This window comes from Empidonax traillii, unplaced genomic scaffold (assembly GCF_003031625.1).
Source record: "Empidonax traillii isolate 1590-97213 ecotype Southwest subspecies unplaced genomic scaffold, ASM303162v1 scaffold398:size1781980, whole genome shotgun sequence".
Classification (NCBI taxonomy): Eukaryota; Metazoa; Chordata; class Aves; order Passeriformes; family Tyrannidae; genus Empidonax; species Empidonax traillii.
Window position 1 is genome coordinate 325,521 of NW_020955591.1, and position 12,778 is coordinate 338,298.

General features: G+C 39.6%; 1 protein-coding gene across 1 annotated transcript; it reads left to right on the plus strand.

Annotated features, from left to right (window-relative positions):
• The first annotated feature begins 567 nt into the window (after positions 1-567).
• Positions 568-12,284, plus strand: DLK1 (delta like non-canonical Notch ligand 1). Its single transcript, XM_027893611.1, has 5 exons — positions 568-788; positions 1,665-1,728; positions 2,145-2,275; positions 6,727-6,868; positions 11,152-12,284. Exons 1-5 carry the CDS (start codon positions 707-709, stop codon positions 11,891-11,893), a joined length of 1,161 nt encoding a protein of 386 aa, XP_027749412.1. The 5' UTR covers positions 568-706; the 3' UTR covers positions 11,894-12,284.
• The last annotated feature ends 494 nt before the right edge of the window (positions 12,285-12,778 follow it).

Below are 12,778 nucleotides of genomic sequence, written 5' to 3' on the forward strand. Positions count from 1 at the left end.
AAGAAATACCCAGTCTATTTCCTTAAGGGACAGCGCAAAGGAGGAATAAAGAGATTTAACAGTGAAGGTACAGAATAAAATGGAGAATTTGAAATTGCCTTGTTGTGGAACTAATGTTTTTTCTTGATCTGTTCCGTGACTGCTGAAGGTAGAATTTGAAGTGTTTTGGTGGGATCCCTTTTTTTAACTCTCAAGCCTCAGAAACATACAATATCTCACCTTCCATGCTTTTTGCCGGGTGTTTCCTGAAAGACTTGGAGCTCTGATGCCAATGACTAAGGAGAGAAGTCTTCAGATTTCTGAAGACAAGCCCCAGATTAGCTCTGCGCGAACAGCCGCAGTTAAGTTTTAAGACCAGAGGCGTGCTTAAACACCCCTCCCCGCCAGCAGACCTCCCTTCTCCCGCGCCCTCACAGGATTCCGCAGGAGCGCAAGGTGCGCAAGCGACGTCTCCGCCGGCCGCCCCAGCGCAGGACCGCGGGCTCGGAGGGGCTGCGCTGACCGGGGGCTGCCTCGCCCCGTGGGCAGCTCCCCCGCCCGCGGGTGGAGGCGAGCAGCCCTCCCCGCCCTCCGTCCCCTCCTTCCCCCCGCCCCGTGGCGCCGGAGCCCGGCGGCGCTGCGGGCAGGGGGTGCTGCCGCTTTCCCGGCCCCGCCGTCCGCCGAGCTCCCCGCGGGGCGGCCGGAGCGGAGCGGCCCCGTCCCGGCCATGGGGCTGCGCGCCGCGGGGCTCCTCGGCTGCTGCTGCTGCTGTTGCTGCCTGCTGCCCCTCGTCCTGACCGCAGCACCAGGTAAGGCCGGAGCGGGCAGCGCGGACGGGGCGCGGGGAGCGCGGCGGGCACCGGGATCCTCTGCCCGGGAAATGTCGCGGTGAGGGGAGGCGAGTTGGGAAAGTTTCGGGAGTTTGCCGGGCCCAGGCGGGAAGCGGCGGTGGCGGCAGTCGTCCCGCAGTCCCTCGAGGGCAAAGGCTTGCTCAGTCGTTGCTCCGGCCAGAGATGCTGGTGCCTTTGCGAAGCTTTTCCTTAGCAGCAGATGGAATGCGTTTCTCCTTCCATTGGCGTAGTGTGTCAGTGGCTAACGGTGATATTTCAGAGGAGTACAACTTGATGCAAATGCTTAAGCAAACAAACAAAAACTGCGACTGAGGTATCTTTTCCTTAACTTATCTATGCGTGATTTAATGAAAGTGATTATTTTTACCCCATGTAGGATTGAAATGAATTCAAGACTTTTCTTGTAAGTTGTTTTAAGTGTAATTTCTTTCCTGACTAAAGGTACTTTTGTGTTTCAAGTGGTTCTGAAGCAATGCATTTGGAGCGGCATGCTCTGAAACGACATCCATGGATCTGCTCTGACATTTCTCTTAAAGCGGTGTATGGGGGTATTACATACGCGTTGTATGTGCTAAAGTGACTTAGTATTCTTTTGCTGTTAATTCTTTCTGTCATTTCCCTTGCCCCATAGGAACACTCTATAACATGTTCCCGCTTAAGTTAATTTAAAATCTTATGTTGCAAAAACGTTTGTTTGAAGAAAAAACCAGTACATTATACAGTCTGTGTTCTTTTAAAACATCAGTAGTGTGTATAGGACATGATGTGGTGTTTTTTTTTTTTTTTTGAGTGTTGATTTTTCTCACATGATGTTTATAAAAAAATCTCTTCCAGGCGTGAACTGCAGAACTGGCTGTCACCCAGAAAATGGATTTTGTGAATCTCCCAATGAATGCAGGTAAAAAGATCTGTCAGACAGGGCTGTTAACACGGGAGTGGACCTCTTCAATAATTCATAGTCCTGGTAAAACAGAGAGAAGCTGAAATGGTTTGCTCTTTGAAAACATGGAGCTGTAATGGAACAGCACTCTACTACAATACAGTAACTGCAATAATAGAGCATAGATGTCTAGATACCTTTTTAATTTACTTTTTTCCAGTACAAACTATTTACATTGATTAGCTTTTTTCTTTCTCACTGAATGAAATGGTTTTCTTCACATAAACTCCTTCTAGTGTCCCAGAAGCATTGATGGTATCCTTTTGTTCAAATAGTCCAAAGTTTATTTACTGTGCCTCAAAAAGGGGAACATCCTTGTAATTATGTTTATGAAAAATAAACTATGTCTCTATCTTGTCTTTTATCTCTTTCAGGTGTCAACCTGGCTGGCAGGGTGCTCTTTGTAATCAGTGTGTTCCTTTCCCTGGGTGTTTGCACGGCAGCTGTGCCAAGCCCTGGCAGTGCATCTGTGAGGAAGGCTGGGTTGGCAGCCTCTGTGACATAGGTTTGCACATCCTTTCCTGTCCTTGAGCAAGTGAGGGAAGCAGCCCCATCTGGTGCTGGAGACATGCAAAGGCCTTCTGGAGAACTAATTTTAAAATACTGAATGTTAGCTCCAGATAATAAAAGTTTTCTGGGCAGCAGCACATAAACCTCAAACTTGTATAATAATTTAGGCGGGCAATGCAGTATCTTTTGTATTTGGGTATATGTGTGGGCAAAGTGTAAACTTATTCTATTTTAAACACTGATTTTCATGGGCAAGGCCAACAAATAACTGCTCCCTTGTTAATATAAGGCCTTTTTATAGAAATACAGTTGTCTTGTATATATTAAATATATTTTGAAATATTTATGTAGCAGATTATATATATATATATATATATATATATGCTGCTTTCTTAATACTTCTTGAAAACAAAACCACTGTGCTTATTTCTTCCTTTGCTTAACCCAGTGATGGTGCAGTGGAGTAACATTACTACAACTGAGGAAAAAAAGTCTGCCTGAACAGGCTGCCACTTCCTTCTCAGGTCTGAGCGGGAAGAGTTGTATGTGGGCTCTCTCACCCTTGCCACTCAGAATGAGCCAGCTTAGCAGAAGCAAGATGAATAATTGGCCTTTGTTGAGCTGGTTTATTTTGGCTAACATAAGCAAATGCTCAATCAAAGAGATCTGAGGAGACAGAAAACACATGAACATCCAAGAGCATGCACCTGTTCTGCCCACGTAGCTGCAGCTGGAAGAAGAGAGGTGTCCAGGGGCTCATTCTCTTTTAATGCCTTTCAGGCTTTTGTTGGTATGTGGCTTATAATTTATAGAGTATTCCTGAGTTCTCCCATGCATAGCCAAAGCAGTATTTAATGATGATGGTTTGAGCTGGGTAAGATTTTCAAGATGACTAAAAGACTAGGAAGATTTTAGGTAGTTCACATCCTTGCAGTGACATGGACTTTGGTGCAAGGTTCTCAGGTACTCATTTACCTTCTCATCAGGTTTTAAAGCCAGTACTCACTGGCTGCACATGTAAGAATAGAGGCTTCTTAGTTTAAAGCTAGTCCTGGTGTGTTTACAGAAGCTGTGGTGGCAGTAAGCTCTCAGATGCTCTGGACACATCTCACAGATGTGTTTGTACCTGAGGCAACCAGCCACCTAAACTCATTACAGTTGGTGAGGAGTAATGGGTCCCTCTGTGATCTACAATCATAGATTTCCAAATCCGGACAGAGCAACCACCACCTTAGGAGGCTCAGTTCTATTGCTTATCAGTAAATACAAAGGATCACATTTTTAAAGGTACCATCCTCACAGCTACTTTTAAAAGCTTTAAGTGCCTGTTTGAATTTGTTAGTACTAATATATCTTCGCAATTCTGAACCTTGCAAAGTTTCCCTCTTGCAACTGATACTTAGGAAGCAAAAGAATGCATTGAAAATTACTACCCATCTCTTTATGGAAAAATATTAATTTATTACATAATCTTTAACATCGTCCTATAATACCAGTGCAGAAACTATTATTTCTCTTAACACTCAGAGGCATCTTAGAGTCTTCTTTGCTGATTTGAATCTAGATCCTCATGAAAAACAGCCAAGAATATTCAGCCAAAAAGACATAATCATCTTTTTATCTACAGTGACACGTTATGTTGACAGTCTTTCATCTCAGTGGTTTTACCTACTCTAAATGTGTTGGTTAGCCGCAAGGGATCAAGAGTTCTCTTGTCTTCTTGCTACTGGAAAGTTGCTACGAATTGTTATCCTGACCCAATAAAGCACTGAAACCTCAAATGAGTTGATTGCTCAGCCCCTGATCTCATATCCTCTGCCAAAGAGCTTGTTTCAGTTTCCTGGTTGTATAAAGTCACTACAGGCAGCTACAACTCATTTACAGGTACCCCTGAATGAAACTTGATCAGGTTAGGAAAATAGAAGGAAAAACCCAGATGGGAAAACTAGAAGGGTCTGAAGTTCATTGGCCACTACTGCCAACACTTGAAATATTTGTAAAATGCAGATATAGTTGCAGCATCGTGTTTGCTTGCTAAGCATAGGAGTGAAAAAGATGATTTGGACTGGTGGTTATATCTTTTTTCTGTTTTCTAGAAAAATTAGTGTATGATCTCCTTGTCTTGGAAGCTCCTTTCTGGAGTAGTTTTAGATCACCAAGTGATTTGCTAATGCCTGTGATTGGGTAGCTGGTTTTTTTAGTCTGGGGAGCCTGGTTCTCAGTTCAGGTCAAAAATTACCTTCCCGGTACTTCAGAGGCATGCAGGTTATACCTTGGGTTTGATCTGCTGAAATCATGTAGAGATGAATCAGTGGTAGCATTTATGACTATTATTGCAGTCGCATGGGCGTGACACTTGAAGATAGACATCTGTGAGTTGGTCTTAGTGTTAACACTGCTGATTAATCTCTGCAGTGGAGTGCACCAACCTGCCCAACTGAATGCCATGGCATCTTCTCATCTTGTGGAAACATAGCCTCGAAGTCAGGTATATGAACACCTGGAACCAGGCTGCAGAGCACAGTTTCCCTCTGCAGCTGATACACACTGCACAGTACAGGAACCACATCAAACACTGCCCATAACAAAGGGAAAATCAATTTAGTCAATTTATTTCCAAGAAAAAATGACGAGCCAGTCAGAATATATGATCCACCTTGCTAAATCAGATCTATCATCTTGTGACCCCTGGCTGTACCTACACAGTCGTGTTAGCAGGTCCATGACCTTCTACTTGAATCCTTGCCTCAATTTGGCTGAAAAGCCAATATATGGTGTGAGCTGGGAGTATACTGTGCTACTTGTCACTTGACTGTTTTACCAAGGGCATGTGTTGGTAAAATGTCATCAGAGAGCGCAGGTAAAGCCTCTAATGCCCATGCTAGGCATGCATAAGACAGGACTTAAAAATTCTGCTATGACACGCCACTATTAGATGTGTCTTCCTCAAAAAGAAACTTAGTGATTGTTTCATGTACTGCAGCATGACAATTTAGTTTTAGGCAAATATTAATTTATTGGTAATATGGTTGTTGCCGTTCATAATACATGTGTAAATATATCATCTTTTTTTTTTTTTTTTTTGTTCTCATCTGAGATTCAGTTATCACTTTAAGCAAGTAAGTCAGTTGTTGGCCTTTTGAGAGGTAAAACAGAGAAAAATAGAGAAAGTGGGCTAACTGAGGCTGTGTTTGTATTATGTTTTAAAAGGACCTGGTACAACAACGTTTTAAGTTGTGTTTTAAAATTAAATCCCTGACAGCAATGTATGCATATGTGTGCATGTATACCTATGTGATACATACCTATCTATCTATCTATCTCTCTCTCTCTATATATGTATATTTCAGACAGTTTCCATGCTCCTGCATCAAAGTTCATATTTTCTCCTGCATCAGAGAGTACATGCTTTATTAGCTGCCTTTAGAGCCTGAGAAAATGGTTGACAGACAAAACTGCTCCGAAAAGCATTCAAGGTTATTTTGGTCCTTGTGAAAATTGGAGTTACACTCGAAGTGCATGCTAAGTTGTTGTCTTGCAATGAGAACAGGCTAATATATTAGAAATAGAACCTTTTTCGCAGTGAAGATCGTATTTGAAAGCTAAGGCTGTTGTTTTGCTATGGTTAAAATTTTGCAGTACCTCATGATATCATGTAAATTTTGTTTTGTGCTGTGGAAAGTAAAATAAAAATGCCCTTAAATCTCTTTTCACCTTCTTAGAAAGTGTGTGTGTGCACATGTGTGTGCAAAGTATCAGATAGCTTCCAGTCAGCACTTCTCTGCAGCTGCTCCATAAGCTGGTTAAAATATGCTCTTGTTTGTTTATTTAGTTTTAATTATTTTAAAAATTCATTAACTGTTTGAGTGGGAATTGGCTCAGCAGGGAAATTGTAAAGAAAATGAGATGTGTGACTTTGGATCCAGACATCATATAGCTCTCTCTTCTGGTACAATTATGTAAGGGTTGAATGTAGTCCAGCCAAAAGATGAAATTTTAGCAGATTGTTTTTAACTTGCTGATCTCTGTTTTTATGAAATGTTTGTTCATAAGCACATAATGATATGGGCAGGGAGCAGAGAGGATTCCCAGTTCCTGATTGCTTTATCAGAATTCTGCTCATGGAGAAGCCAAGATAGTGAAAGGATGGCTAGACTACGTAGAAGTTCTGTCTCCCATACTAATATTTTACTTTTAATATTACTCATTTGTAGAATGGAGCAATTCTAACATATTTTGCAAGGGGGAGCTAAAAACAGAAAAGCTGAAATTGCTTGCAATAGTTGAACAACTTGAACTCCATTTTAACAGACGGAGGAATAGATCAGAATTTATAAAATGCATGATAAAGAATTATTAAAGCTGCATTTTATGTGAAATATTGCATATTGTTTACTTACTTTTTCTCATTAGACTGACTGAGCCCTGTTGGGTTTTTTAAAACAGATATTCACCCGTGTTCTGCAAAGCCCTGCACCAATAACTCAACATGCATAGAGACTGGTGATGGAGGATATATTTGTCTGTGTGCCGAGGGATTTACAGGAAAAAACTGCCATCTCAAGAAAGGACCATGCATTATTAATGGGTAAATATTGATTTCTGATGTGAATTTAAAATCCACACTTCTGCTGACTAGTATTCAGAATTCTTTACTAAGTGGAAGCATCTGTGCCCTAAAATACATAATACTTTCATAGTGCTGATATTATTAAACTTTACAAATCTGATCTGTTAATATTTTAAACATTTGCAAATTATCAGCACAAGTTTTTATGCACAATTTGAGTACTCAAAGTGCTAATTTTCACATTTTATTGTGGTGAATTTATGCCTTCACATGATTTTTGTAAAAAAACTTGAAGTAATCTCCTATCCTGTCCTCTCACCTCTAGTGAGGGATAACTGTATGTACAAAGCATATAGACTGATAAGAACAGTGGCCAAAGACACAAGCTGCCTGCACAAAAACATCTAGTCCACCAATCTGTCATTCTTCTTAACTGACATATAATGATATGTCCGCGGTTTACTGAAGGAGATAATCTCACTACCATCAGAACAGGATGTGGGAGACCACTGTTCTGCATTCTTTAACAGAAGTAGAACATTAGGAAAAGCATTGCCAGTAGGTTGAGGGAGCTGATCCTTCTCCTCAGTCCTGGTGAGACACATCTGGAGTACTGGGTACAGTTCTGGGCTAGCCCATATGAAAAGGACATGGCCATACTGGACTGAGTCCAGTGAAGGGCCATGAATATGATTAAGGAATGGGAACATCTTTCCTATAAGGAGATACTGAGATCTGGAATATTTAACCTTGAGAAGAGCAGGCTCTGAGCAACGTACCCATGGATATTAATACCTGATGGGCAGAAGCAAAGAAGACAAAGCCAGACTTGAGGTACTCAGTGAAAGGGCAAGAGTCAGTGGACTAAAGAACTTTCAATGCACTGGTAGAAATGCTTAAAAAAAATGAAGACCTTTCAGTGTTAAAGAAAATGTGAACTGGTGAAATCTTCTAGCTTGTCAGAGATTTAATCCCATAAGCATACAGAATGCCTTTCTGTTGGATACAAGTTTGGTAAAACTATCACCTTAAAATCACAGTTTTCTTTTAGGAGATTGCCTTCTTGCTCTCTTTTGGTACTCTCTGATTCTCTTTTTGCTCAGCAATAGATAGTAATGAATATTCAAATCTACCTTATGACAGAATCTTTCTGAAGACTTGTACATTCTTGTTTAAGGAACATTAACACCTCTCACTCTCTCTGGCACGAATTGCTATTTTTTCACAACTTCATGTCAGTGGAATTTTTTTACCATTACTTTTAATTGGTAAATTAAAAGCACTCGCACAGTGCTGTCTGGGTTTACTTTCAGCTTCTAAGATAGCTACTCTCATTTGCCTATTTTTCTTCATTGACGATGAGGAAATTTAAGTTCCTTGAAAGCGCAATGAATCATACCCAAGCTACTTGCCTAATGTAGGGGGTGTGAATAGCTTTCTCAACTTTTCATCTCTAGAGCAAATATTTCAGTAATTCAATGTGAACATATATCCTAACTATCCCAAAGAACAAGTGAGTTTCGAAAGTACGGCATCAACAAAATAACACAAATTAGTTTCATGTAATTCCTTAAAATCCATATGATTTTAAATTGCTGAAACGACATTTTTATGTTGGTACACTGTGTTTGAACTGAATACTCATAAGCTAGTCTGGAAATCATGAACAGTTTTTCTTAAGGAAACAACATAATTGAAACAGTGATTCTTTAAGAAGCTGTCTTTTTTTCAGGAAAATGAGCAGCAGGCTCTGAAAATCTGCTTTTAGTTCAAAAAGACAACTGTTCTCAGTATAAGCATTCTGTGTCTGCTAACAATTCACAGTCCACCAGAGAGAGCATCCCACATCCTGGAAAACGACTTCATCAGATGGTGTAATTTCATTCACATCTCACTTCCTTTCAGTTCCTCTCTACCTCACTGATAATGTTAACAATGGTGATATTACTAAGTAATTACCATTACTGCTGTCTCCTTAGTTAATATTGTCAGATGGAACCAAGACAATTCACAAATCAAAGTGTTTGTTCTAGTCTGTTTACATATATCTGTATCAGAGACCTCTGTGTGATATTTTGAAGTTTTGCTTTAAAGCAAAAGCTTTAGAGCTGCAAGGAGTACTTTCTAAAAAGAAACCAAAGTATCTGGAAAGCAAAGAAGTGATATGTACATGTTTCCCCAACTAACCCTTCAAGTACCATGCCTTGCAGTGTTAAATGTCAAAAATGCAAAGAATCTGAATTTAATCAAGGAAATAAATATTAGGGCTTCATTTATTTAAATATATTTAAATTAGAAAAATGCAATAAATATTAGTAATAAATAAATAAAATTTTCAAAATACTGCATATTTCCTCTTAACTGTTGTTTATTTCAATTGCTCACATTGCTGTAAGGTTCAGAAAAATGTTTACGCTTACATTCTCCAGCAATTTCTTTGCATTTAACTAGAAAATACTGAATTTCAACCCAGCCATGAGGGTTCAAACCTCTACACATTGTCATATCCAAAGCAACTTGGCCAATTTTCCAATTTCCATGGGACCTGTGAAGCTATGAGAGGGTGCTAAACTCTTCAAGAAGTCCATAACCACTCCCAAGACTGTACAACTACAACTTCCATATTTTACTTAAAGGAGACATAGTGTCTGTTTACTGTGTTAAAGTCGTTATCACCTCGAGTTGTCACTAACAATGGCTACGCCAAAGCTCAGGGACAATGACACCTTTTCCTTTCCTAATACTGCTTCCAGACTTCTAATATGTTCTTTCAGTAGCTTTCTTTTCCAGCCAGTATCTACAATGAAGGACAATACAAGAAGACACAGCAGTTTATGTGGAAGCAGCAGCAAACAGATCATTCCTCTATCACAATACTCAGAGTCTCCTGAGGCCACCAAGTATTTCAGTCCCCAGTGAAGGCAGAGGTGTTTGGAGTAATCTCTGTCATAGCTAGTCCCAGAGCAATGGGTGGGCATTTGAATAGCTCGGCCTTATTCTGACCAGGGTCAGGGACCACTTGAAGTCAGGAGCTTATGTGTCCTTCACAGTCGTCTCATTCAGACATCAACAGATCTCTTAAGTCCCTGTGTCCCACCATGGAAATCCATAATGGCCTGTTAGTATTGATCACTGCATATGTGAAATGTCTGCATCCATGAAGCTGTGATGTTCAATATCCCTGGGACTTTCCCCTGAAAATGTAACAATTAAATAACAGCTTGGACTTCTCAACAATCAACCGGTACTGTAATGTATGTCTTCAGGGAGACGTAAGTGTTTTCAGAAAACACTTTTAAGAAAAGTGTTGCCAAGGAGGCTTGTCCTAAGTTCTGCCAAATCTTTTTCATTTTTTTACAAAGTAAGTTTTAAAAGCTTTGTTCATATATGATGAACTGTCATAAAAGTGGTGTTTGAGATTTATTTGTAAACCTTGGACCCAGGAACCCTTCACTGCCAGCAGAGACAGCTGAAAGACCAAGTCCACTTTGCATAGATCCACTGAATTGACACATTTGTGCCAGTCAGCGAGTGGGCCTGTCCTTTGGCATTACGCTCAGTAAGGCACAATTGCATTGTAAAGGTAAAAAAGATCTCTCAATTTATGTCACTTAAAACATAGTACCAGGCTATTAGTTGTTAAGTTTTTTAAGAGTTTGCAGAAAGACTTGGTTTCCTATGGTCCCGCCCTCACATTACAGCTGTCTTTGCCAAGGCTGAAATGATCTCATTTATATTTTTTATTATAATTATCAAAATTTTTGCCTGAACAGCAGTTTGTAGGAAAGTATCTGCTTGCTTCTAAATTTTTTTTTGTGTCATGAAACACCAGAGAGGTACAATAAAAACAGGTAGTTGCTATGGCAGAGTGTTTTGCTCTGCCAATACAATATATAGATTATCTTATGAATAATCAGGTAGAAAAGAAGCAACCCTGCTGCTTGTGTCTTTGTTCTGTCTTATCTGAATAGTTGCTCAGCTAAATAGCTCCAAGCATAAGAAAACAGTGGAAAGTTTAATTTGAATATATGTTTGAAATAATTTAAAATCCTTTCAAATCCCTTCAGATTGAATTTATATACTAGTGTACTAATCCTACCCGAAGGATCAGCAGAAGATATTATATTCTCTATTGGTAAAGCTGTTGAACAAACTCATTCTTGATTCAAATTCATTGACTTTAGTGGATTTGCATTTGGAATTGGCTCTTTGAAGAAAACTAGCTCCTTTTGTTATATAAAGTGTTTCATAATAGCTCCTTTCATTGGACATCAATTTTGTCTATTTGTTATCTTTTCTAGCTCTCCCTGCCAGAATGGAGGAACATGTGTTGATGACAACGGTTTTGCACCACATGCTTCCTGTCTGTGCCCTTCTGGTTTTGCTGGCAACTTCTGTGAAATCGATAGAGATGACTGTGAATCCAACCCTTGTGGAAATGGAGGCACATGTACAGATATTGGTGTGGGTTTCAGCTGTTCTTGTCCCCGTGGCTATACAGGAAAGCTCTGCAGCAGCCGTGTCATATTCTGTGCCAGTGGCCCATGTGAGAATGGAGGGACTTGCAGTGAACATCCCCAGGGAGGGTTTGAATGCATCTGTAAACCAGAATTCATTGGTGTTACCTGCAAACATCCCAGCAAAAACATAAGTCTATCTGGAGTGAATATGGAAACAAAGCATATGCAGAATTACAAGCCACCCTCAAAAGCTCATCATAGATCAGTGCATCAACAGCAAGAAATCCTGAAAATAACAGTGAAAGAAACAATCCAAAATGCAGATCCTTTTATGAGTAGAAGCCAGGTGATATGTTTTGTTGTTCTGGGCTTGCTTACATGTCTTGTTGTCTTGGGTACAACGGGGATTGTTTTTTTTTCCAAATGTGAAATGTGGCTTGCTAATGCCAAATACAGTCATCTCCTGCGCAAGAAAAAGAACTTTTTTCTGAAGTCTAACAATGGGGAAAACCTCTCAGTTAATATTATCTTCCCAGAGAAGATCAAATTGACTAATTACACTAAGAACTACACTGCCATCTAGGCTCTTGAAAGCCAAGCAGCAACTTGCAACTTTTCATAGCAATATGTAAAATTTATTGCCTGCGGTTGGCCTCAGTATTTGTGGGTATATTTGCTGTAAATTGTGCTGAGTGATAATGAAGAAATGTAATGTATCTGTCTAGCTAAGGATTTTTTCATTCCCCAAAATAAAAGGTAAAAAAAAAAAAAAAAAGGATAAAGAGCAAGGAATGTTAATTCTTATTTCCTTTTAAGGCAGCTATTTTTTGTAAAATAAAAAAAAATAATTTACCACTGGAACTGTATTGCAGCTTTCTTGTCTTGTGTGTAGTGTATTTGGCAAATACAGTACTTGTAAATTACTTAGTAATGCTTTTTTCTTTTTTTAAAATAAACAGCAGTTAAGGGCTATACTGGTTTATTTATTCATTTGTAAATGTTATGCTACAGCCAAGTATGCTACAAGTGTCCCTGCTTAATTCTTCCGCTATATGTGATAAAGACTAGAGATTGCAACCAACGGGAGCAAATTCACACTGGTGCCTCAGCTATTCAGTCAGTTTTGCTATTTTTACATGCCTACGAGAGAGATTGCTCTTTCTATAGAATCTTATAGGTCTTTGAGTTATTAATTTCAGGTCAAAGGTCTCTTGCTTGAAATGCTGCATCTATAAATTGTTCTATTTATCTATTTTAAAATGTTAAAAGGTTGTTCAATGTCTTTGATCATACTTGCTTTTTAGAGACCTTTTAGAGATTTAAAGGATCTGATTCTGACTTTTCTATAAATACTCCTTAAAGAACTCTGCTGATAGAAGTGTCCTTCATGCCTGTGTCGTGGGGAGAAATGAAAAGATGTCATGTGTCACCTGGAATAGAACAGCTGCTTTTAATTCTTCACTTCTGC